The sequence below is a fragment of the Schistocerca americana genome, chromosome 5 (assembly GCF_021461395.2).
Source record: "Schistocerca americana isolate TAMUIC-IGC-003095 chromosome 5, iqSchAmer2.1, whole genome shotgun sequence".
Classification (NCBI taxonomy): Eukaryota; Metazoa; Arthropoda; class Insecta; order Orthoptera; family Acrididae; genus Schistocerca; species Schistocerca americana.
In genome coordinates this window covers 659214625-659241920 of record NC_060123.1, presented here as the reverse complement: position 1 = coordinate 659241920, position 27296 = coordinate 659214625, and the positions used below count along the sequence as shown (strand labels likewise).

Genomic DNA, 27296 nt, shown 5'->3' with positions numbered 1-27296 from the left:
GCTCACTGGAAGAGCTCCTGATCAGAGTGGGTGGTATCAGGGCACATGCTTGGCACTTGAAGCGTATCAAGCTGCAAAAATCTGGCCATTTTCAAACAGCCGTCTCTTCAAATGGTGAAGGATCATTTAATGTTGCTTCATGTGACCCGGCAGCCTTCCCTTCCCTGGCCATACCATGGGAGGAGGGCCAGGCTCGCCATCTTGCGATGAAACAGTTTCCCGCTACCTCGTCTATACTGGGACAGATGGGGACACATTCGCCACACAAAGCCATTGTTTTTTGTGGAGAATATCGATGACAAGTTTGGTGAAGTGGAGTCTCTTAGTAAGATGCGGTCGGGCTCCCTTTTGATCAACGCTTCCTCTGCTGCCCAGTCCGCAGCGATCATCTTCGCAAAGTCCCAGTGTCTATTACTCCTCACCAATCTCTGATTATGGTCCAGGGAGTGACTTTTCATAGGGACCTCATCCTGCAAACTGATGAACTCTGGGCTAATCTGGAGTAATGCATGTTCATTTTGTTTGATGTGTGCACAAGGTTCGCAAGGACAACTGCACCGATACTAGCGCCTTCATTCTGGCTTTCGAGGGGGACACCCTATCAGAGAAGGTCAAGGTTATATGTTACAGATGTGATGTGAATCCGTGTGTCCCACCACCCATTAGGTGCTTTTGGTGCTTCAATTTTGGGTGTAGGTCTTCCCACTGTATGGCAGACCATCTGTGTGGTGACAGTGGACACCCATTCCATGAGGGAAGGCTCCTGTGGTCCACCATCTGTGTGTATCATTGTCATGACTGCCACTCCCCTCACTCACTGGATTGCCTGGCTTACAAAAGAGAAAAGAAGATCCCAGAATATAAGTTTCTGGATCGCCTGTTTTATGCTGAGGCTCGTCAAAAGTATGACACTCCATCCAGTGTCACTATCTTCAACCTTTGCCTCTGTTGCATCTTTTCTTCGTCCTACCTCTTCCTCACCCCAGTTCCGTTCTCCTCTACCCTCCCATCCGGGAGCCACTCCCCCTCCCTGCCTGAAGAAGAACTGCCCTCCTTCTTCAGCACATGCCAGTGATTGGGCTCCCCCTGGGACCTCCTTCCCTGGCGTCTTTCAGGCCGGAAGCCTCCTATCACCACTCAGCCATGAGACACATTATCTGTGCGCCCCAAGGTCACCCGCTCTCTTTTGGTTCCAGATCTTGCAGACACCTGTACTCCTTTTGTACCCTGCCCTCCTCCTTTGAAAGAGAGGGAGAAGGAACATAAGTCTCAAGACAAGCCCCCCCTCCCTCCTCCAGTGCCCCCGGAGGTGCCATCTCCCCCATCGCAACCTGAGTCTACATCTACATGGATACTCTGCAAATCACATTTAAGTGCCTGGCAGAGGGTTCATTGAACCTCCTTCACAATTCTCTATTATTCCAATTTCGTATAGCGCACCGAGAGAACAAGCACCTATATCTTTCCGTACGAGCTCTGATTCCCCTTGTTTTATTGTTGTGATTGTTTCTCCCTATGTAGGTCAGTGTCAACAAAATATTTTCGCATTCGGAGGAGAAAGGTAGTGACTGGAATTTCGTGAGAAGATTCTCTCACAACAAAAAACGCCTTGCTTTTAATGATGTCCAGCCCAAATCCTGTATCATTTCAGGGACACTCTCTTCCATATTTCGTGATAATATAAAACGTGCTGTCCTTCTTTGAACTTTTTTGGTGTACTCCATCAGTCCAATCTGGTAAGGACCCAACACCGCACTGCAGTATTCTAAAAGAGGACGGACAACCATAGTGCAGGCAGTCTCCTTAGTAGATCTGTTACATTTTCTGAGTGTCCTACCAATAAAATGCAGTCTTTGGCTAGCCTTCCCCACAACGTTTTCTATGTGTTCCTTCCAATTTAAGTTGTTTGTAATTGTAACTCCTAGGTATTTAGTTGAATTTACGGCCTTTATATTTGACTGATTTATCGTGTAACCGAAGTTTAATGGGTTCTGTTTAGCACTCATGTGGACGACCTCACACTTTCATTATTTAGAGTCAACTGCCAATTTTCGCATCATTCAGATATCTTTTCTAAATATTTTTGCAATTTGTTTTGATCTTCTGATGACTTTATTAGTCGATAAGCATCAGCGTCATCTGCAAACAACCTAAGAGGTCTGCTCAGATTATCTCCCAAATCGTTTATACAGATAAGGATCAGCAAGTGGCCTATAACACTACCTTGGGGAACTCCAGAAACCACTTCTGTTTTACTCGATGACTTTCCGTCAGTTACTACGAACTGTGACCTCTCTGACAGGAAGTCACAAATCCAGTCACATAACTGAGATGATATTCCATAAGCATGCAATTTCACTATAAGCTGTTTGTGTGGTACAGTATCAAAAGCCTTCTGGAAATCCCGAAATACGGAATCAATCTGAAATCCCTTGTCAGTAGCACTCAACACTTCATGCGAGTAAAGAGCTAGTTGTGTTTCGTAAGAACGATATTTTCTAAACCCATATTGACTGTGTGTCAATAGACCATTTTCTTCGAGGTAATTCATAATGTTCGAACACAATACATGTTCCAGAATCGTGCAGAATATTGATGTTAATGATATGAGCCTGTAATTAAGTGGATTACTCTTACTACCTTTCTTCAATATTGGTGTGAACCGTGCAACTTTCCAGTCTTTGGGTACGGATCTTTCGTCGAGCCAACGGTTGTATATGATTTTCAGGTATGGAGGGAACGCATCAGCATACTCTGAAAGGAACCTAGTTGGTATACAGTCTGGACCAGAAGATTTGCTTTTATTAAGTTATTTAAGTTGCTGTCTGTCTTCTTTTGTGAAGGGAGGGTCACTTCAGCAGGTAGGGGTTTCGTAATTGACCAACTTATTACAGACCTCGATTTGTGTCTCCTCAACTGTAGTTCCCCTACCCACTTCAGCACTGCTCATGGCACCCTTACTGCTATCAATCTCACAATCTCCTCCCCTGCTCTCGTGACTTCCCTACATTGGTCATCCCATGATGAACTTAGTGACCACTTTTCAGTGATTCTATCGTTCCCCTGCTGCCGCCAGGCAGACAGGCCCCCACGTCGGGCATTCTGCAGGCCCAGTTGACCTTTATATATGTCTGCTGTGCACTTAGATACCTTCCTCTAAAATTCTATTGATGCAGTCATCCAAGGCATCTCTGCCATTATTCTTCGTGCTGCTGGCACTGCTGTCCCCCTATCCACAGGTCCCCCGTGTTGTTGACCGGTAACGTAGTGGACCAATGATGAAGCAGTCGCTGTCCAGGACTGCCAACGGGCACTGCATTGATTTAAACGATATCCTTCACAGGCCAACCTCCTTACTTTTAAGCATTTCTGTTACCTGAAACTTCCTGGCAGATTAAAACTGTGTCCGGACCGAGACTCGAACTCGGGACCTTTGCCTTTCGCGGGCAAGTGTTCTACCAAATGAGCTACCCAAGCACGACCCTCGACACGTAGGAGACGAGGTACTGGCAGAAGTAAAGCTGTGAGGACGGGGCATGAGTCGTGCTTGGGTAGCTCAGTTGGTAGAGCACTTGCCCGCGAAAGGCAAAAGTCCCGAGTTCAAGTCTCGGTCCGGCACACAGTTTTAATCCACCAGGAAGTTTCATATCAGCGCACACTCCGCTCCAGAGTGAAAATTTCATTCTGGTTTCTGTTACCTTATTAAGTAGAGTGAAAAGAAATCCAGGGAATGCTATGTTTCTTCCCTAGGGACGTATGGCTCTTCATTGCTGGTTTGGTCCAAGCTCTGTAGCCTTCTGGGCCTCCAGCAACAGTCAGCTGTCAAGGATCTTAACCTCCAAGGTGCTGTGTGCACTGATCCATTATTCCATTCAGAACACCTCACGACACGCTTTGTGACAGTATTGGTGTCCTCTTCCTATCCTGCAGCCTTTCTCCAGCATAACAGACCCCCCCCCCCCTCCTCTGTTTCAAACTGCACCATACTGAGACCTATAATGAACCCTTCACTGAACGAGAATTCTTGCAGGGTCCTACCTCTGCAAGAGACACGGCCTCCTAGGTCTTTAACTGCATTTGGCTCACCGGTACTTTTTCGTCACAATAGCGAGACAGTATAATTATTCCCATCCTTAAGCCTGGGAAGAACCCAGCGTCTCTCAGCAACTACTGCCCAATTAGCCTGATGAATATCCTTTGTAAACCACCCGAGAGGATGATTAGCTTCAGATTACGTTGGGTAATCGAATCTCGGTACCTTCTGTCGCCATATCATTGTGGCTTCCTGGCAGGATGATCTCCAACTTACTATTTACTCAGCTTGGAAACAGTCATCTGAGAGGCTTTTACTAACCTCCAGCACCTGGTCGCGGTCTTCTTTGTCCTACATAAGGCATACAACATGGCTTGGTGCCATCACATTTTAGTTACCCACCATGGCTGGGGCGTCCATGGCCCCGTTCCGATTGTTGTCCACAAGTTTTTATCCCACTGGCTCTTCCGGGTTTGAGTTGGCACTTCACTCAGCACCCCTTGGATTCAGGAGAACGGTATTGCACAGCATTCTGCGCTAAGTGTCACACTTTTCTTCATAGCCATCAATGGGCTTGTAACTTCTGCTGGGTCTGTGGTTACCCTGATATTGTACATCGTCAATTTTTGCATCTGGTGAAGCTCCCACTTGGTAGCATCTGCTGAGTGGTGGCTCCATGGTGCCATCCAACGGACCTCTGCTTCCCTTGGCTTCCAGTTTCCTCCCTCCTAAACACAGGTTATGCATTTTTGTCATTGATCCACAGTACACCCCAACACAACTTTATTTAGGCGACCAGCTCCTCAATGTTGTAGCACAGTCCTGTTCCTTGGACGTTATTTTTGATAGCAAGCTGACATGGCTGCCCCACATGCACAACCTAAAGACTACATGCATGTGGAAGCTTATGCTCTCCACCTCCTGGCCCACCAATCTTGGGGTGCAGATCGTACCACTCTTCTCCAACTTTACTGTGCTCTGCTCTTGAACAGACTAGATTATGGTAGTCAAGTTTATGGCTCAGTGACTCCTTCCACTTTGCAACTACTTGACCCTGTTCATCATTTTGGGGTGCGTCTGGCCATTGGTCCATTCACACTAGACCTGCTGACAGTCTCCCCGCAGAAGCAGTGTTCTCCCCTCTACACATATGAAGTAGCCAACTCCTGGTTTCTTAGGCAATCGCCATTTACCAATTCCCTGACTATCCCATGTAACCTGTTGTCTTTGGAAACGAGGATTGTCTCCCTCTTGACAACAACCCACCAGTGGACCTACCAGTTGACATGTGTCTCACTTCCCTCTGTTGGGATCTCCATCTCCAGTCACTGGAATGCACCCCATGTATTTCCCCCCTTAACCCCCCCCCCCTTTCCCCTTGGAGGATGCCTAGGCCACGGATTAGAACCAACCTATTCCAGGGTCCTAAGTTCTCTGTCACCCCTATGGTCTTCTGGCGTCTTGTACATGCCATCCTTGCAGAGTTCCAGGGTGCCACCATCTTCTACACTGATGGTTCTAAAGTATTTGGTAAGGTGGGACATGCTTTCATGTCTCCTACTGGCGTAGAACACCATTTATTGCTGGAATCATGTAGTGTGTCAACAGCAGAGCTTTTAGCCATTCACAGAGTCCTCCATTTTGTTTCTCAGATCTCCCTCCACGGCATTTTAATTTGTTATGACTCAATGACCAGCCTGCAGGCTATTGACCGATGCTACTTTCATCACCCTTTGGTCTCTGCTATCCATGACCTTCTCTTAGCTCTTGGCCATGCCTCCTGCTCAGTTGTCTTTCTCTGTGTCGCAAGTCATGGGGGCATCCCAGGGAGTGAACTGGCTGACCGTTCGGTTAGAGGAGCAGATACTTACCCCACTCCCTTTCATGATTCCAGCTGCGGATATGCAGTTCTACGTCAAATCTCTCTTTGCCCAAAAGTGGAATGACATCTGGTGCACTACTGCTCCTAGTAATAAACTCTTCCCAATCAAGGAGTCTACTACAGTTTGGTGCTCTTTCTTCCACTCATCTCGGAAGGAATTTTATGTCATTTATGCATTGGTCATTCCAGGCTCACCCATTGTTTCCTCCTGTGTAACAAACCACCCCTCACAATGTGGTTGTGGAGCCAGACTGATGGTATCCCACATATTGGTCCTCTTCTTTGGCCCTTTGTACTAAGTATAGTTTTCCCAATTCCTTAATTTTAATATTAGCAGATGATTCACGGATTGTTGAACTGGTCCTCTGTTTCCTCCATGAAAGTGGTTTATATTTCCAGATACAAGGTTTTGCTTTACTCTTGGAGCAGGATCGGGTGGTTGTATTTGGGACCTCTTTTGCATGTCTCCTCGGTCTGGGACCCCATGACCACTCCCCCCATGGAAAGACCACTGTCTTTTTCCAGTTTTTGTATTTGGTCTCACCTCTTATGCCTTTTACTGTGTGTGTGTGTTTTAACTTCATTATTTTATAATTTGTTTCTCCTGACTGGATCCTCTTTCTTCTGTGATTAACTTCGGAATCACAGGACTGATGACCTCACTGTTTGGTCCCATAACCCTCTCATTTAATCAATCAATCCTCAGCAAGCCAGACGCCATGGGCAATGGATTTCGGGAACTGCGTCTGTCTCACCGCAAGTACATTGGACAGTCTGGTGTTTTATGGACATTTTATTTGTTCTAGTACATCTTGGCACTTAAAAAGTAGTTTTTATGTCAGAAAATATGTACGATAACAAGAAAATTGTGTCACTCACTGGTGGTTTGTACATTATGTACTCATATATTTCTTTGAAGAAAAATCACACAATACCTGTAAAATAATAGATATAACACAGTGGGTAATAACCGCCAATAACAAACATAGTAAAACCAACATTTTATTGGTGGTCACCTACAGTGTTGGTTTACACAATTCTTCCCTGCCTTATATACTTCTATATAAGAGGCCTACTTTTTTCTGAGGTTATCTCTGAAATCCGTGAAGGTATTTTAAATCAGTCTTGCAACTCCAAGGAAATGCATATTTTTGTCACTGAATGTGCTTTCTATTTGAAATAAAGTAACATCAGTGGTCTTCATGAAACATACATACCATTCGGCTTGCTTTCTCCATCTAAAAACAGTTCATTACAAAAGATATTAATGTTAGTACTTAAGATTTTTGCACACATCAGGGAATGCCATCTGCCTTGCTTTCTCTCTTTTAAGATATTTCCTCATTTGCACTATTGTTTCTTGTACTGCAAAGACATCCCACAAACTTAAGTCCTAACTTACCCTTGAGATCTCAAAATTTGTCAAGACAAAATGCTAAAACTTGTTTGAAAATCTGAGAAATATCAGGGAATTTCATTTGGGGAAACTTGTGGCAACCCTACTTATGTCACTGGGATAGTTATAAAGTGAACATACTGATGACCATAATTCTGGTGTGTTAATCCTTAGCAAAAAGAAGTTAGGCACCCTGGCAGATGTTTCCTGGCACTAGCATTAGCAACTTCCTTTCACTCTAGGTAGCTTAAAAAAATGGGCAATTTTGGTACATAATTGAATACTTGAAATATCACTTTCAATCCCCATTAAGTTCTCCATGAATCCATACGTGGATGTCAAAATATACAGTGTGCTTGCGTTGCTATAAAACATGCAATGCAAGGCTTCCGCACAGTTTATTGGATATATTTACCATAAGGAATCAAACATTGGCGTTACACCACAGTTACTCAATGGTGCTTGACTAATATGTATGAATTTCTGAGGAATAAAACTGCATGAAGAATTGCTTCTGAAAGGAAATGAAATGAGATGTAAAACATTAATAACAACATTAGCTAATGTTGTGAGGTATTCTGGTTAGATCACAAATTATATAATTAATTTTGAGCTGTACTCATGTCTTGCAAATTAGTGTAATACAGTACTCATCATGTTAAAACATGTCATCTCCTTCCATTGCATTTGAGTATGAAATACAAATTGTAGGCTTTTTTTTTTTTTAATGGTGCATAACTATAAAACAGCAAAACATTTTATACTATCCAAAACGATGAGCAGTAGCTGGCAATTTTGATAGAGGTTGAGGGTGCACAGCACTGCTGCTTCTGCTACTGCTGATGCCAGTTCCTAGCTAACAGGTCCTGGGGAGCTCTGGCACATGTGGTGTTCACGGGCTGACAGTTTGCTAAGAAATCTCTCACAAAAATGTTACTAGACAGATTTGTCATTATTACTGGTCTGGCAGAAACTGATATACGTTGTATCTGTGTTACCCTAATACTCATGACTTCGGTATTCAGAGAGAATGCATCATAAAAAATTTTGGACAAGTAATGGTCTTGACTCCAAGATGTTGCATTCAGATGACACATGACCTACCACTGATCCAAAGATGTAGATATCGTACAACAGCTCCAACAGAAGACAAGCCTTCCTCTAAGAAGCCTCAGCCTGTAGTGTTACCGGATTCTACAGATAGATAGACAGAGTATTATCAGCATAGCCATGTTATTTGCCCCCATGTCACAATTGTCATGTCTCAGACACTGCAGTGCCATCTACTGGTCATGTTTTGTGTCAAAGAGTGCACCTAATCCGCTGCACTGCTTTAGTTCAATGCTTCAGTTGCACCACCATGTGCCATAAGAGTCAGGCTATGTGTGGAATATGTGGCTGCTGCCCACAAACTAGATGTTCAACGTACTGCCCCACCCATGAGTGTCAGATGCCCTGAAGTCCATCAGTTTGGAGCAAGGAACATCTTTGTAGAAGACACAGAGATTTTTGGCACTCAACTTATCTTATACTCTGACAGGAAGAAGATATTTAGGATTACATAGTCACCTACTTTTGTGAAGTCGCTTGCCTCAGTGTTGCAGTCTGTACAGATTAGTAGTACTGGCATCCAGACTTTTATAGCTGAGCAGAGCGTATCAGCCTGCACTTGTGAATGCAGCTGCTAGCCTCCATCGCTCGTCCAACAGCAAAGCTCTCTTACAGCTGAAATAATTGTAGCTGCAAAACCTAATGTGAGAAATGATAACAGGCTCAGAGCAGACGAAGGTCACCAACAAACTGTCTCTGTTAAAACTACCTTACACTATCCACAAAATCCAGGCTGGAACAAAAAACAGTCCAAAATGATCACATCCGGAGCCATCAGGCCTTGCCACATCGGTCCTGTCGGATGGATCAGACGATGACCATATCATTGATAGTATGGATCTCCTTCGCCTCTGCTCCCCCTCCTCTGCAACCTCCACACTGTGGAAGAAAGGTAGAGGACAACCTCACTGTTAAGATGTGTTCCATACTTCAGTGTAACTGGAATGGGCTTACAACCCATGTGGAGGAACTATGTATATTAGCTCAGGATAGGCAAACGCTTATCAGTCTTCAGGAGAAAACAAGGTGCTGCGGTATCAGTGCATGTGCGTCACAGGTTAACAATACGTTCCCTCTACCTGCACCCACATGAGGTGCGAAACAAAGAGGCTCTCCTTGACCACCTTACTCAGCTCAGCTCCCCCATTCCCCTTGTCCTCTGTGGTGATTTTAACACACACAGTGTGCTTTGGGGCTCTGCAGGCACCTGCCCCAGAGGTAGAGCAATTGAAAACCTCATGTGCCTGATTGTTGAACATAGGGTGGAGCAGGCACTTTGGAACCATACTAACCCAGTGATGTTGCTGTAAATCCTTGCTGGTGCACTATGAAATGAGCTCTCATACTCTGAAATTGTTTTGATTTGTGGTCACTCAGTTAAATGACACACACACAACACCACTGATTTAAGTTGTAAATCTTTTCACTTTTATTTAATTTTAAGTACATTCTGCTGATGATCGATTCAGTAACAAATAACGTACGGGAATGCAGCTGAGTGACATCATCAACAAATGCCGATATTTAGGCAAGAGCATTCTCTACTCTTTCCAAGCCATATGCTATTATGCTTTGAAAATGGCAGGGTGTGCTTATGCCGAAATACCAGCAGTTGTCAATGACTTCACCTGGCTGCATTCCCATAGGTTATTTGAATGTTGTGTACACTGGGAGAAAGTCGAGTCTCACACAGTTCACTAACAGTTCTCTTAATAATATTAATTGTTTATTCATAAAATAATGGTTATTAACTGAGTTATGACCTCTCTACTTTCTCTAGTGTAAAAACCATTAAATTAAGTTTGTACCACATGTAGTAAGTTTTAACAGTTGCAACATATCCGATACAGATTCAGATATTGAAATCAAATGAAAGCTTTTTACATTTTGGCCTTTACTGATCATCAAGCCTTGATGCGGAAATATGACTTGAGCTGTATCGAGGCCCTGTTCTTTTTGCATATAAATATTGTTGGAAGTATTCCCGGTTGTGACTTTCATCACAAGATTACTGTATATGAACTTTGTTACTTATAAACTGACAAAATTATTGAAACCTGATAATTAAGCACACCAACATACAGATGTTAACTGGGTAATGAATAGCCTCAAACTGCCGACGTACAGTCCGATGGGGGTAGATAAAGACAGGCTCATGGCTAGTTGATGAAAATAGAAATTATATTTTGCTTTGTAATAATATGAGTCAAATTTACTGTTGGCGTAATATTGGTAATTCGTGCAATAATTTTGATTACCTTATGTTAGACAACTGGAAAATTGATAGTCAATGAACTATTTGGTTTGGCTGGCCTCTGGGGTCTTTAAAACCAACCCTATTCTGAGCTTTTATGCTGGGGCCAGTGAGCCACTGCTACGCATCAGACAACAACTCCTCATGGTGCAATAAGCCTATAAGACAATGTCCACACCAAACAATCTGCACCCGACAACATATTGTTACTCAGCTACCAGTGGAAAGGCTCATTTATAATGGACAACAAGCAAAGGTGTTCTGTGGATTCTTGTGAAGGATTGCCTTTTGCAGTTGGGTGTGGCAGGTTTTACAGTTTTACACCAAGGTTGGAGCTGATCTCCACCTTGGCTGTTACAGAGGCCCAGAAAAACACGGTCCATTCACATTAATGTGACCACCGACTATGTTCAATGTCAATGTGCAATAACCAGTAACAAATGGCAGGTGGCGGTGCTAGCAGAGAAGGGCATATTAAGTGTGTTGATGGGACAGTCATTGTTGTAATGTGATTTACGTTATGTCCAAAAGGATGGAAGCATTTCCAAAATGGCTATGTCTGTAAATGGTTCACGTGCCACCATGGTTAAAGTATACCATGGATGGCAAAATGGCGCTATTCAAAACTGGCACTGAGGCTATTATGGTACACCCTGGGCCATAGATGACAGAGGTGAGCGATGGATGTGGAGATGTGTCCAAGCAAATAGGTGTGGAACTGCTGAGCAACTGACTGACCAGATAAAGCAAAGAGCTACCAACAGTGTCTCCTTAAAGATCTTTTGGTGAACGTTGGTGTGTGTGAGCCTCTGCAGCAGGTGCCTTGTTCATGCACTCATGCTGACTGCATTTCTTCAGAGACAAATGCTAAGACAACAGGTGACCTTTCCAGATGAATCACGTTTTATGCTCCACATCCCTGTTGGTACCGTCCAGAACTTCATTGAATCTCTTCCTGCATGTCTCATAGTAGTCCACGTTGCAGAAGGTGGCTATTCAAGTTTTCGGCATAAGATCGCATTACTGGACAGTGTATTTTAGACTTCTTGAATTACAAGAAAGACTGCACTCCAAATTTTGTGTCTCAGACTCTGTTTTTTAGTGTTTTAGATAGGTGACTCAGTTTTAAAATTGTGTTTACTGATGGTTCCAAACCAGGGATTCCCTCGGCTGTTCAGAGGTGTTCACTGAATGTGTCTTTAGGGTTCACCTTCCTCATGAATATATTGTGTTTAGCGCAGAGCTCCGTGCATTCCTGAAGGCATTGGGGTAGATGAGGTCAAACAGTTTCTCATCAGCTGTGATTCCGTTAGTGCCCTACACTCATTTCAGCACATGTACCCAGCAGAAAAAATGATCCAGCTAATACATGACCAACTGAACTTCCTTCAACAGTAGGAGAAGCAGGTGTCATTCTGTTGGGTACTGGGGTATGTGGAAATTTAGGCAAATGAACAAGCAGACAAAGCTGCTAAGGAGCAATGCAGGGAACATGACGTGACACAATGTACGATTTCCCTGCAGGCTGTCATTTCACTGCTGTATCTGAGATCCAAGCAGATTTGGGAGGATGTGTGGCAGGCAGTTGATGAAGCTAACTATCTGGCCACTAAGACGAGATGAAGTGACCATGACCTCCCTCTGCATTGGGAACTGTTTCCTAACATATGGGTTCTTATTTTGGTGCGAGGATCCCCCCAGTCTTTGAAGCCCATGGCATGCAAATCACTGTACACGACATTTTAACTGAGTGCATTTTATATTTTGTAAGAGGGCAGAAGCAAATTTCGGTGGAGATCTGCCCTCTCTACAGTATAGGCCCCTTACTTATTGTTGTTCTGGACTCGCATTCGGGAGGACGACGGTTCAATCATCCTGATTTAGGTTTTCCGTGATTTCCCTAAATCGTTTCAGGCAAATGCCGGGATGGTTCCTTTGAAAGGGCACGGCCGATTTCCTTCCCTAACCCGAGCTTGCGCTCCATCTCTAATGACCTCGTTGTCGACGGGACGGTAAAAAAAAAAAAAAAATCTAACACTTATTGTTGTTGTTGTTGTGGTGGTGGTGGTGGTGGTGGTGGTGGTGGTGGTGGTCTTCAGTCCTGAGACTGGTTTGATGCAGCTCTCCATGCTACTCTGTCCTGTGCAAGCTTCTTCATCTCCCAGTAACTACTGCAACCTACATCGTTCTGAATCTGCTTAGTGTATTCATCTCTTGGTCTCCCTCTACGATTTTTACCCTCCACACTGCCCTCCAATACTAAATTGGTGATCCCTTGATGCCTCAGAACATGTCCTACCAACCGATCCCTTCTTCTAGTCAAGTTGTGCCACAAATTTCTCTTCTCCCTAATCCTATTCAATACCTCCTCATTAGTTATGTGATCTACCCATCTAATCTTCAGCATTCTTCTGTAGCATCACATTTCAAAAGCTTCTGTTCTCTTCTTGTCCAAACTATTTATCGTCCATGTTTCACTTCGATACGTGGCTACACTCCATAGAAATACTTTCAGAAACGACTTCCTGACACTTAAATCTACACTCGATGTTAACAAATTTCTCTTCTTCAGAAACACTTTCCTTGCCATTGCCAGTCTACATTTTATATCCTCTCTACTTCGACCATCATCACTTATTTTGCTCCCCAAATAGCAAAACTCCTTTACTACTTTAAGTGTCTCATTTCCTAATCTAATTCCCTCAGCATCACCCGACTTAATTCAACTACGTTCCTATTATCCTTGTTTTGCTTATGTTGATGTTCATCTTATATCCTCCTTTCAAGACACTATCCATTCCATTCAACTGCTCTTCCAAGTTTCTTTGCTGTCTCTGACAGAATTACAGTGTCATCGGCAATCCTCAAAGTTTTTATTTCTTCTCCATGGATTTTAATACCTACTCCGAATTTTTTTTTTTTTTTTTTTTTTTCCTTCACTGCTTGCTCAATATACGGATTGAATAACATCGGGGAGAGGCTACAATCCTGTCTCACTCCCTTCCCAACCACTGCTTCCCTTTCATGTCCCTCTACTCTTATAACTGCCATCTGGTTTCTGTACAAATTGTAAATAGCCTTTTGCTCCCTGTATTTTACCCCTGCCACCTTCAGAATTTGAAAGAGAATATTCCAGTCAACGTTGTCAAAAGCTTTCTCTAAGTCTACAAATGCTAGAAACATAGGTTTGCCTTTCCTTAATCTAGCTTCTAAGATAAGTCGTAGGGTCAGTATTGCCTCACATGTTCCAATATTTCTACAGAATCCAAACTGATCTTCCCCAAGGTCGGCTCCTACTAGTTTTTCCATTCGTTTGTAAAGAATTCGTGTTAGTATTTTGCATCCGTGACTTATTAAACTGATAGTTTGGTAATTTTCACATCTGTCAACACCTGCTTTCTTTGGGATTGGAATTATTATATTGTTCTTGAAGTCTGAGGGTATTTCGCCTGTCTCATATATCTTGCTCACCAGATGGTAGAGTTTTGTCAGGGCTGGCTCTCCCAAGGCTGTCAGTAGTTCTAATGGAATGTTGTCTACTCCCGGGGCCTTGTTTCGACTCAGGTCTTTCAGTGCTCTGTCGAACTCTTCTCGCAGTATCATATCTCCCATTTCATCTTTATCTACATCCTTTTCCATTTCCATAATATTGTTCTCAAATACATTGCCTTTGTATAGACCCTCTATATACTCCTTCCACCTTTCTGCTTTCCCTTCTTTGCTTAGAACTGGGTTTCCATCTGAGCTCTTGATATTCATACAAGTGGTTCTCTTTTCTCCAAAGGTCTCTTTAATTTTTCTGTAGGCAGTATCTATCTAACCCGTGGCGAGACAAGCCTCTACATCCTTACATTTGTCCTCTAGCCATCCCTGCTTAGCCATTGTGCATTTCCTATCGATATCATTTTTGAGACGTTTGTATTCCTTTTTGCCTACTTCATTTACTGCATTATTATATTTTCTCCTTTCATCAATTAAATTCAATATTTCTTCTGTTACCCAACCGTTTCTTCTAGCCCTCGTCTTTTTACCTATTTGATCCTCTGCTGCCTTCACTATTTCATCCCTCAAAGCTACCCATTCTTCTTCTACTGTATTTCTTTCCCCCATTCCTGTCAATTGTTCCCTTATGCTCTCCCTGAAACCCTGTACAACCTCTGGTTCTTTCAGTTTATTCAGGTCTCATCTCCTTAAATTCCCACCTTTTTGCAGTTCATAACCAATAGATTGCAGTCAGAGTCCACATCTGCCCCTGGAAATGTCTTAGAATTTAAAACCTGGTTCCTAAATCTCTGTCTTACACCATTATGTAATCCATCTGATACCTTCTAGTATCTCCAGGGTTCTTCCATGTATACAACCTTCTTTCATGATTCTTGAACCAAGTGTTAGCTATGATTAAGTTATGCTCTGCGCAAAATTCTTTTATTTTATTATATCTTATTTTCTGACCTGACTCTACCACCCCCACTCCCACTCCTGTATACCTTGTATAAGTCACTTACCTTTCCGCTCTTATTGACTCTTGCATGATGCTTTTTCAGTAATCTCTGTCTTGCTTATTTATCTTCCACTTTTAACTCTCAGGTTTTCAAATATCGTTCAGTGCAGGCACCAACAGTCAGTCTTTTATTCTCATCCTGTCCAACAAGACTCCCCTAATGCAGGGTTCTGGGTGGCTTTTTCGTAACTCCTCCCATTTTCTAAACCTCATCAGTCTTTTCCCTTCGTTTCCTCTGCCTGAGGACGGAGCCACTGGTTCTGAAACCTTTTTATGCAGATTCCCCTGCCCCTGATTTTTAACTAGATTTCCTATATATCCAATTATATTCAATTAGCTTAGTGCCAGCTGCTTCACTCACGTAAACTGTGTGGCCTGCAGAGATTTTTTGTTTTTATTTAATATGTTGGTCACAAATTGCAACACTTTCTAAGTTTTTCATGTTAATGAAGGTCATATAAGCAGGGTATTTTCTGAATGTACTTCTGACCAAAAAGTGACTCTGGGAATTGGAGTCCAAAGTTTTTGTTAATCATGCCTTTTTTGTTCTTGTAGAGGTATTTCCATAGCAACGTTAATGCTCAAACAAATATTTCTTTATGTCTAACCAAGAAGTGAAATGCCAGTTTTCATAAATTCAGCTTTAAAATGTATTTAATGTAACGAAATATCTTTTTAAAAATCTTGTTTCACCCTCTTATGGGTTGGATTTTCAAAAACAATGACATACATATGTCATACATATGACATGGCTAGAGGCCATATGTAAGAATGTAGAGGCTTATCTCACTAGGGGTAAGATAGATACTGCCTACAGGAAAATTAAAGAGACCTTTGGGGAAAGGAGAACCACTTGCATGAATATCAAGATCTTTGATGGAAACCCAGTTCTAAGCAAAGAAGGGAAAGCAGAAATGTGGAAGGAGTATATAGAGGGTCTATACAAGGGCGATGTACTTGAGGACAATATTATGGAAATGGAAGAGGATGTAGATGAAGATGAAATGGGAGATATGATACTGCGTGAAGCGTTTGACAGAGCACTGAAAAACCTGAGTCGAAACAAGGCCCCCGGAGTAGACAACATTCCATTAGAATTACTGACAGCCTTGGGAGAGCCTGTCCTGACAAAACTCTACCATCTGGTGAGCAAGATGTCTGAGACAGGCGAAATACCCTCAGACTTCAAGAACAATATAATAATTCCAATCCCAAAGAAAGAAGGCGTTGACAGATGTGAAAATTACTGAACTATCAGTTTAATAATTCACAGCTGCAAAATACTAACGCGAATTCTTTACAGACGAATGGAAAAACTGATAGAAGCCGCCCTCGGGGAAGATCAGTTTGGATTCCATAGAAATGTTGGAACACGTGAGGCAGTACTGACCCTATGACTTATCTTAAAAGAAAGATTAAGGAAAGGCAAACCTATGTTTCTAGCATTTGTAGACTTAGAGAAAGCTTTTGACCATGTTGATTGGAATACTCTCTTTCAAATTCTGAAGGTGGCAGGGGGTAAAATACAGGGAGCGAAACGCTATTTACAATTTGTACAGAAACCAGATGGCAGTTATAAGAGTCCAGGGGCATCAAAGGGAAGCAGTGGTTGGGAAGGGAGTGAGACAGGGTTGTAGCCTCTCCCCAATGTTATTCAATCTGTATACTGAGTTAGCAGTAAAGGAAACAAAAGAAAAGTTCGGAGTAGGTATTAAAATCCACGGAGAAGAAATAAAAACTTTAAGGTTTGCTGATGACATTGTAATTCTGTCGGAGACAGCAAAGGACTTGGAAGAACAGTTGAATGAAATGGACAGTGTCTTGAAAGGAGGGTATAAGATGAACATCAACATAAGCAAAACGAGGATAATGGAATGTAGTCGAATTAAATCAGGTGATGCTGAGGGAATTAGTTTAGGAAATGAGACACTTAAAGTAGTAAAGGAGTTTTGCTATTTGGGGAGCAAAATAAGTGATGATGGTCGAAGTAGAGAGGATATAAAATGTAGACTGGCAATGGCAAGGAAAGTGTTTCTGAAGAAGAAAAATTTGTTAACATCGAGTATAGATTTAAATGTCAGGAAGTCGTTTCTGAAAGTAGTTGTATGGAGTGTAGCCATGTATGGAAGTGAAACATGGACGATAAATAGTTTGGCTAAGAAAAGAATAGAAGCTTTCGAAATGTGGTGCTACAGAAGAATGCTGAAGATTAGATGGGTAGATCACATAACTAATGAGGAGGTATTGAAAAGAATTGGGGAGAAAAGGAGCTTGTGGCACAAGTTGACTAGAAGAAGGGATCGGTTGATAGGACATGTTCTGAGACATCAAGGGATCACCAATTTAGTATTGGAGGGCAGCGTAGAGTTTAAAAATCGTAGAGGGAGACCAAGAGATGAGTACACTAAGCGGATTCAGAAGGGTGTAGGTTGCAGTAAGTACTGGGAGATGAAGAAGCTTGCACAGGATAGAATAGCATGGAGAGCTGCATCAAACCAGTCTCAGGACTGAAGACCACAACAACAAAATAAAAGGGGCGTGAAGCAAAGGAATATTTACTAAAAAGAATTACCAAGATCACAGCAGTTAATGTAAATTTGGGAGAGGCACATGTTGTGACACCAGCTTCCATCTCTTCTGAGAAACTGGTGTCAGGAGGGAGAACTCAACAGGCAGGAACCGGGGTTACAACATTTGTTTGGTTATCATCACTTGTCTGGCTAAATTTTCTTCAGCATCTGTGGTCTTAGAATTTCTTTTCAGTAACTATTACTTTTCTTTGTCCCCCCTTTTATTTTATCTTCCCACCCCATGTCTACCACATAATAATGCACTTAGCTTTCCACTCTTAATGACCCTTGCAGCATGTTCTTTCAGTAGTCTGTGTCTCGCTTATTGTTCTTTCTTTCACCTTTAAGCTCTCAGGTTTTCATATGTCGTCTGGTGCAGGCATCGACAATCATTCTTTCTTTCACAACCCATCCAGGACGTCTCTCCTGATCTGGGGTTCTAGTCAACTTTTCCATAACTCTCCCCATGTACCTAAACCTCACCAGTCTTTTTCCTCCATCCCTCTTCCTCTGCCTTCTACCCTTCTGCCAGAAGGAGCCATTGGCTCTACACGTTTGCACATTTCCATATCCGTTTCATGTGGTTTCTCCTGCCACGACTTGGTGGCTGATTTTTTATGCATCCAATTATCTTGTATTTTCAAACATTGATAATTTTCATTGTAACAAATATTTAACTAGTTGTTTTCATCGTATGATGCAAACAATGTTATATAATGTTTTCTAAATTTTGTTGTTATTTTTTGCAAATACAAGATGCTGCCTTACAAGCAAAATTGCCAATTTGAGGTACGTATTCTACTCACACAGCCACTGGAATGCTTATGTGAGGGCTATTCAAAAAGTAGGGAACGTTTTGGCATTAAAAGAAAGCTAAGTACAAGAAATACATTTTATTATATGCAACTGAAAGAGCAACTGACATTCTACTTTTCCACATAGTCACCAAGCACATTGAGGCACTTATCATAGCAGTGGACAAGCTTTGAAAGACGTTCGTCGTAAAAGTCTGCCGCCTGAGACTTCAGCTGGTGAGTTATGCCCGCCTGGAGTTCTGTGTCGTCATCAAAGTGCTGCGTTGCAAGCGGATGAGGGAAAATTTCCCATTTGAATGAATTAAGGAGTTCTTTAGGTCGGGCATTGTCATGCAAAAACAAAATTTTGGATGTCAGCTTTCCTCGACATTTGTTTTGAACTGCTCTTCTAAGGCTGTGCAAAGTTTGACAGTACCGGGCAGAATTGGTTGCTCCACGTTCGAGAAAATCAATAAGAAGCACACAATGCCTATCCCAAGAAACTGTCGCCATCAACTTCCTTACTGACAAGGATTGCAAATATTTTCTTGGTTTTTGTGGGGACCTTGTGTGCCCCCACTCCATGGACTGTAATTTTGTCTCGCAATTGACATGTTTCACCAAGGTCTCATCACCGGTTACGATTTGATCCAGTAATGAATCGCCATGTTTGTGGTAGGCCTCCAGAAATGTCAATGTTGCCCCCATTCACTCTTCTTTATGGTGCTTTGTAAGCATTTTGGGCGCCCATCCTGCACAAAATTTGTGGTAGCCTAGCTTTTGAGTGACAGTTTCAAAAAACAAAGTCTGCGAAACATGTAGAAAAGAAAGCGAAAGCTCCGTTATTGTGAAGTGACGGTTTTCACGAATCGTTTCATCAACTTTAACAACAAGATTGTCAGTCACAATGCTCGGGTGTCCACACTTCTCTTCTTCATGAACCTTGGTTCGTCCATTTTTAAACTGAATGCACCATTTCCAGATGGAACATTTACTCATTACATTGTTTCCGTACACTTCGCACAGTTCACGATAAATTTCAATAGGTTTTAGGTTTTTTGTCAATAAAAACCATATCACAGACCGCACCTCACAACTGGTGGAATTTTCAATTGCAGCACACATTTCAAATTCGAATATTGAAAAAACCAGATGCACAGAGATGTTCCTGCTGTCACGGATGGATGCCGACTGAGCTGCCAAGCATGCACATACTGAAATATATGCAATTGGTGCGCACCTAGCTGCATCAGACGGAAATGTTCCCTACTTTCTGAATAGCCCTCACTGTATTTCAGTCTTTTTTCCTTATGGTAATACACAAATACTGGTGCTCCACTTTATTTCTATTCATATCAGCAAACAATGTTGTCAGCTGAATTGAATAGAGATTTGTCTCCCTCAGTATTGTGTTCATTATTTCAGAGCACAAGAACTACTTCAAAAACTGTTGTCATCTGACACAGTCTAATGCAACAGGGAAATCTATTGTTGAATCTGAAGCAATGTCTTCTTTTATCCATTTGTATACTATGGATGAACTTTTCTTCGATTATTACTTATTTGTCAATATTTGACATACTAGACAAAACATCCAGCACTGTAGGATTAATGTCTTCAACATCAGCACTGACACACTTTTTGATTCTATATGTAATTCTTCTATCACCATACCAGATTTCCTAGTAAAGACATACTCACTGTAGTCAGAAACATTGTCACTCCTGCATGCTATGATTCCAGACTCAGAATCTCCTTGTGGATCACCATTAGACAGATATGAAGTTACAGAAAACTTTACAGCGTATTGCCATTTCCTTGTGCCATAAAAGGATTGTGAACCTATTTGCTACTGTAATAACTAACCATAGTTTGGCATTGTTGCCTGTAAGCAAAATCCTTTTTATGACCAACTTTATTCATTTCAGACTGTAGAGTCATAAGATATTTAACATTACAACTCAACTTCTACTACTAAATAAATCCAAAGATGATTGTGAATCAGAAGACACACAAAGTAAAAAGATACTATCTCTAACAAGTGGTACTATTTGTACAGACAGACATGCAAAGATTCTGACTTGGATGCTCGTTGCTAACAAGTTTTGCACCTATGAGTATCAAATGTCTCTGGATCACAGAGAGTAAATGTTGCCTATATGCATTAGTGCCATAGAAAGGGTCAGAGAGTGTATTCAGTTCTCTCAATTACCCCTGATTTCTACGTTGCTTCAGAACATCATTGCCAAGTGTGGGGTGAACTGATAACAAGACAAGTGTTGTAAAGGATTTAAAGTATTGTGAAGTGTTTAGACCACAGCCCAAGATTTTAGGCTGGAGATTTTAAGGTGTTGCAGAGAAACTGGTTCTTCCTTTTTATACCAATGATCAACGAGCTGAGTTGTTGAAATTGCTTCCCCTAGTTTTTTTGCAAATTTTCAATCTGACAACATAAGCAATTTTTATAGTTTCCTTGACAGACAGAGATTGTGTGTGGTTTTTGGGGGAGGGGGGGGGGGGGTGCGCACTCTGTTTTTAATGACTTTGCACCCTTTATCCACATTCATCTCATAAAATTTTAGTATGGGTGCTAAAGATCTCACTATTGTGCCCTGTTTTTGCCAGAATCTTGAAGGAAAAATATATGTGAAAAACTGAATTAGTTTGCAATACAGGGAACTGAGCAATAAAGATTGTTAAATAATAACTTTGCATCACGAGTTTAACATTGAGATACACACTTGCCTTGAAAAATTACACCAACAACAGCAACAAAAAGGAAATCGCAAAATATTGTGTCATAAATGCGTCCTTAAAATTTCATTTACATCATATAGTGTTTACAATGCCTACCCTATTGCAATACATATCTGCAGTCATTGACGGAAGTACCTCTCAATAGACTGAAGAAATTCTTTCAATGTCAGTGCACATACTGTTCAGTGTAATGGTTTAAATCCTCTTGGGTCATCAGAACTAGTTCATGGATTTCATCTTTGAGCTTAGCCCATAGAAGAAAGTTCAGTCCCATCAAATCAGGTAAACATTCAGGACAACTGATAACTGAGCGACAGAATTCCATGACTCTTCTGCAGTCCCGCTGGTTAATCTGTTGAAGTGACACAATGCGAACAATACTGGGCTGACTCATTCCAAAGGCATTCATAATGTCTCTGGAGCTAGCATGTGGATAACGAGCAACAGTTTCCAGGACATTATTTCATTCATTCTGCTCATTACAGACATGCCCTTTACTCTCTGATTAGTATTCTAGTGCCCTTCAGAGAATAGTTTTTGCACATTTACTGAATTGTCATTCTTGTTGGACACAGTCTACATACTTTTATGCATTCAACCTACTTTTTGTCTGTACCCCTTTTATACTAGTATCAATGTGGTGCAGCTCTGTTTCTTCCTTATCTGAAGTGACATACTCATATTTTAATATTTGGGTATGTCTATACACAACAGCAATTGGTTTCATGCCCAAAACGTATAGCCTAAATTCTAAATATCGGAATTACTGCAAAACTAATAAGCCGATTTTGGAGGGTGAAATGCCATTGAATATGACACTTTAAATACCAAGACACTAGTGCATAAATTACTATAACTCCATTTGAAGAAGAAGTTGAAACCAAAAGAGACTAGACTCTGTTTAATGAGGATCTTCTTACTAGTCATCTGGATGAAAAGAGAATTATGGTATCTTAAAACAGTTCCTGCAATACTGGAGGTGAATGGCTTAGCTAAATTACTCTGTATTGATAATTCAGTCTTTATACAAATGTGTTTAATGAAGAGAGGATAGGCTAGTGGCCATATCCTTGGTTAAGGAAGTATCCCAGAATTTACATGAAATGATTCAGCACGGCCGGGCAGAGCATAGGCCTCCATTCTCCCAAACCTGTAGCCAGTGTCTTAACAAACGCACTTCCTCATTCGGTTACAACTAAAGTGCGATGTAAATACCCTTGCAGACCATCCTGGGCTGTGAACTGGTTTCATCACATTTCAAATTCCACATGTAGATAGTTATGGAGACAAAAGAGACCCCCTTGACCATACAACTTTTGTATTTCCGTAAGGGGTAAAAAGAAGCAGAAAGAGCAGAAAAACTACTTTTTTGGGGGGGAAGGGAGTGGGGTGGGGTGAGGGTTGAAACACCAAGCTATGACGAGAATACATACTACTTTTTATTATTATTTGATGCTGTATTTTCTTGTAAAAGTATGAAACTGCTACTTTTCTCATACTTACAAAATTTAAGCTCTAACTCCATTAGCACAATGGGTATTGCATCAAATGGCAAATGAACTGTACTATCCCATGCTGTCATATGACTGTGTTCCCTCAAACAAAATGTCAACCTACCCGGTCTCTTTATGCACGGTACCAAATATTAAAATCAGTAAGTTTCCATATACTTCAGGAATAATATAAAAAGTTTCACTCCAATAATAAGACTGCCTACGGTCATGGAAATTAGTTTGTTAAAATATGTTCTGTTTAATAACAGATATATTATGAACTATAAGTATTAGTCGGGCCGCAGTGCTGGTACAGTGTAGTTGTACACGCTGCGCGAGAGCGCACACGCACTCGCGTTTGTGTGTGTGTGTGTGTGTGTGTGTGTGTGTGTGTGTGTGTGTGCGTGTGTGTCCACACATGCATTGAAAATATTGTTGCATTAAATAAAAGTTATTTGGCTCCTATCCTGGTGCAAGGTTCATTTCAGTTTCAGTGCTTTTGTTCTTAAGCAGCTACAAATTTCATCTGATAAAGCTGGGTAGACACCATTCTACAATTAATAAATAAAAAATAAATGTGTTTGTGGTCATTGGTGGTGACTAAGCCCAGAACCTCAGCAGTTTTATTCAGTGGCGAATAACACTTATGTATGGAATTATTTGCTTGAGAACATCAAATTTTTCCTATTCATCTCAGTCAAATCATCAGTCACCATTGGAACTGATCATTTTATTCCTCAGATACTGTATGGTCTTGCAGTATCTTTTTGAGGGCCTCATATGGCATGCTGTATGATAAAACAGGGATGAAGGCATTAGCTTAGGTTGCTGCACTCTCAGTTTAAGAGCTTACCAGCTTCATCAGAGTTTTATAAATCTAATTAATGCTCCACATACCACATGTGACAGACCATGTAGTACCAACCAGTCATTGGGCCATCCTCTACCAATGGTGAGACATATATGTGGTTTGGAGGAGCCTGGGATCAGCACACTGCTCTCCCAGCTATTGTCAGTTTCCCAGATACTAACCACTACTTCTCACTCAAGTAGCTTCTCAGTTGACATCATGTGGCTGAGTGCATCCTGTTACACGCTGCCCACTAAGGAAAAATCCCTGGCAGTACTGGGAATCAAATCCAGGCACAGCAGTGAGACACACTGACTACTGAGCTACGTAGGTGGAAACACGTTACTGAAGGAGCGGATGTACAACAGGGCATGGCTGCAGGTGTGTATTAAAGGAAGGGCATGCGTTCCACTGAGATAAACTTTGAATGTGGGCAGCAATTACTCATCACCTTAACAACATTTGCCTTTTATAGACCACTTCAGACAGGCATTTTACACATATAAAACAGCCTGTCCAGCTGATACTTCTACTATTACCTATTTTCAGAGACCAAGAAAAATGTAACATTCATGTTCTTCATATCCAAGATAACTGCAATGAGTGAAGTGTGATCTCAATGCAATACGAAATTGTTTTTATGTGAAACGCGTTATTGCAATATGGCCCAACATTATTGCAATATGGCCCAACAGCCAGGAATGATGGTTTGGGATGCCACTTCTTTTCATAGCGGAACCCTTTCTGTTGTTATCCGTGGCGCCCTTACAGCACAGCAGTTCGTCGATGATGTTCTACGTCCCATTCTGTTGCCCGCCATGGCAAGCGTTCCTGGGCTTACATTTCAGCAAGCCAATGCCTGCCCGCACATGGCAAGAGTTTCTACTGCTTCATGGTTGCCAAACCCTACTTTGGCCACTGAGGTTACTGCATTTCTCCCCAATCAAGAACACTGGAGCATTATGGGCAGGGCCTTCCAACCTTCTCAAGATTTGGACAATCTAATGCACCAAGTGGACAGAATTTGGCATGGTATCTGTCAGGAGGACATCCAAAAACTCTATCAATCAATGCCAAGCTGAATAACTGCTTGCATAAGGACCAGAGGTGGACCAACATGTTATTGACTTGCTTAGTTTGTGAAGCTCTTTTTGTCCTAAATGTTTTCCACACATAAATTCAAATGTTCGTGCACCTTACAGTTTATGTATCTTATTCCCTGAAAATCTTAGTTAACATCTTTAACATTTATCTGCTTCTATCTATGATGTTGAAGTGAGGCTCAAGTGAATGGCCTGATTGCTATTTCAGACATATACATCTGCCCCAAAGATCTGGCACCTCCTGACAATTTTTTGTACTTAACATACACCTGTAAGAACTGAAGAGTTATGCTTTCATCCTGTCATAATAATATTAATGGGATGAAAGGAACATCAGATGTTTATTGAGAATGGTGACAAATGCATGCTCCTTTCTTATAAGAATCATAGTCTTTTCATTTTTTTGCAAACTGACAAAATATCTTTAAATAACAGACAGAATGTGCAGTAACTTGTACAGATACAATTCTGACAAGAAGGCTACAACAGATCTTCCATAAATATACAGATTAGTTAGGAAACATAAAGATCCACCATATATTTTACATAATTTTTCTTGTCTTTCTTGTGTGCTATTGTCTTTCTTGTGTGCTAGTCAAATACCAAGCCAATGAATTTGCTTTTGTATTGGAGCCATTCATTTATAGCCATGCTATAGTTTTTTCCTGATTTTTAACCATCTCAGCTAGAGTAGCTATAGACTTATTATAAGATTGTCAATGATGAAAGGTTGTTAATTGACTGACAGACCTACTTAATTTATTTTCAGATTCATTTACTTGTAGAGACAACACTCAGTTGGAGAAAGCAGCTACTGAAATTGAAGAGTTACTTGCAACTTTAATCAACAGAATTGAAGAACGAAAGAAGACTACAAATGCAAAAAATGTTTAACATTTGTTTTTGGCCTTTTTATTTAATATAAATAAGATTTCAGTCTACCTGAAACAAGGAAGAAAATACTTTTAACTGCTGCTGTGTATGAAAAGCAGATGTGTGAATGATTGTGGCACATAAAATAGGGACAGAGCTCCCTAGTAAAATAAAAGTAATCTTTATATAAAAGTGTTAGCCCATAAGCATACGTTACAATGTAACATTTGTTTTAGTTTCTAAGACAAAGAGACCACTACCTAAGCTGCACTGTTCCTGCAAACACAACTGCACATGTATATATATGCAACACCTTTGCTCTTAATTGTAAGTAGGAGCAATGAACAGGAATGAGTACATATTACATTAGAAATATGTAGCATGCATTGTATTTTTTTTAAAAAAAAAAAAAAAAAAAAAAAAAAAAAAAAGTCAATTGTTGTTGTGGCCATAGTGCAAATAGTCATGTTTACAACCAAAACAGAGACTTAAAAGTCGCTCACTATCATGCTGTACTCAAAATTATAAATGAAGCAAATGTGAAGTCACTCAACAAATACAAACTGAAATTAATTATTTTGCTCATCAAGTGTGAATACTAATATTTGTCCACATATTTTTGTCTTCATTTCATGAAAGGGATAGTCTGGGCAACCAGTTTAACAATTCGTAAGATTCACTGGAAGTGGGACCCATACCAAATAGGGCTAACAGGGAGCATTGGATGGATACAAAAACAGGGCAGCACAAACGGACACAGATTTGTTTCTCATCGAAGAACATCATGGGAATACCTGAATTTGCAGACTGTTGAAGATAATGCCAGGTATCTTGCAAAAGTCTGCTTACAAATTTTTAACAACCAGCATTAAGTGAAGAATCCAGAGATTCTTCCTGCATTCCATATATGATTGGAATGGAAAGAAACCGTAACGTATGGTACCATGTATGGTACCGTCTGCATGCGCTTGACAGTTGTGTGTAGAGTATGCATGTAGATGTAGATAAATTCTTTCAGATTCTAGCTTGAATGGTACTGGTTTTTTGTGGTTGGTGGGGAGGAGGGGGGGAGGGGGGGCACTTAGAAATTTAGTGGTCAGGGGATTAGTAGTCACAAGACTAGAGTGGAGAAGGAAATTGTTTGTGTCCATTTCAAAGGACTCATACCAGCATTCACATTAACATTAACTGATATCATATGTGTGTGAGATAGCTGCCCATTTTCCTGATAGTCACCATCTTCCATTCAGTGGCCATTTCACGTTTTTCCTCTGTGCACCTTGCAGTTGTATTGATGGCTTCTTGCTGTGAGTGTGGAGTGGCCGTTCACACCATTTGGTCTTTGGTAAATTGATGGTGAAGCTGTCACGATGTTTGGTAGACATATGGTACCAGTTACGTGATTATTCTTTGTCGGACCTGTTTATCAACATTTTGTGTTTACTGTGATAATTATTGTGCAATATATTATGGCTATTACTTGTAATTAATTTGCACAGATCCATCTCACCATTCAAAACAGCCTGAACAAGCTGGTTATTCTCAACAAGTTCTGAGAGTAAGTGAACCAAACATCAAAATTTATTTGAAAGACATGACGAATGACATTTTTGATGATAGTGATACTAATCCAGATTATGAGACAGAAAGTGATAATGATACAAATTCAAAACAGGTGCA

The 27296-nt window shown here is 41.2% G+C and overlaps 1 protein-coding gene across 2 annotated transcripts in view; it reads left to right on the top strand.

Moving 5' to 3' along the window:
• The window catches only part of LOC124615796 (dystrophin-related protein 2-like), a 103719-nt gene extending 77710 nt beyond the window's left edge, over positions 1-26009 (top strand). For both annotated transcript variants that reach the window (XM_047143925.1, XM_047143924.1), the window contains exon 11: positions 25513-26009. In XM_047143925.1, the coding sequence (XP_046999881.1) occupies positions 25513-25637 (125 nt within the window). In that variant the 3' untranslated portion in view covers positions 25638-26009. The remainder of the gene's footprint in view (positions 1-25512) is intronic.
• Positions 26010-27296: the final 1287 nt, after the last annotated feature.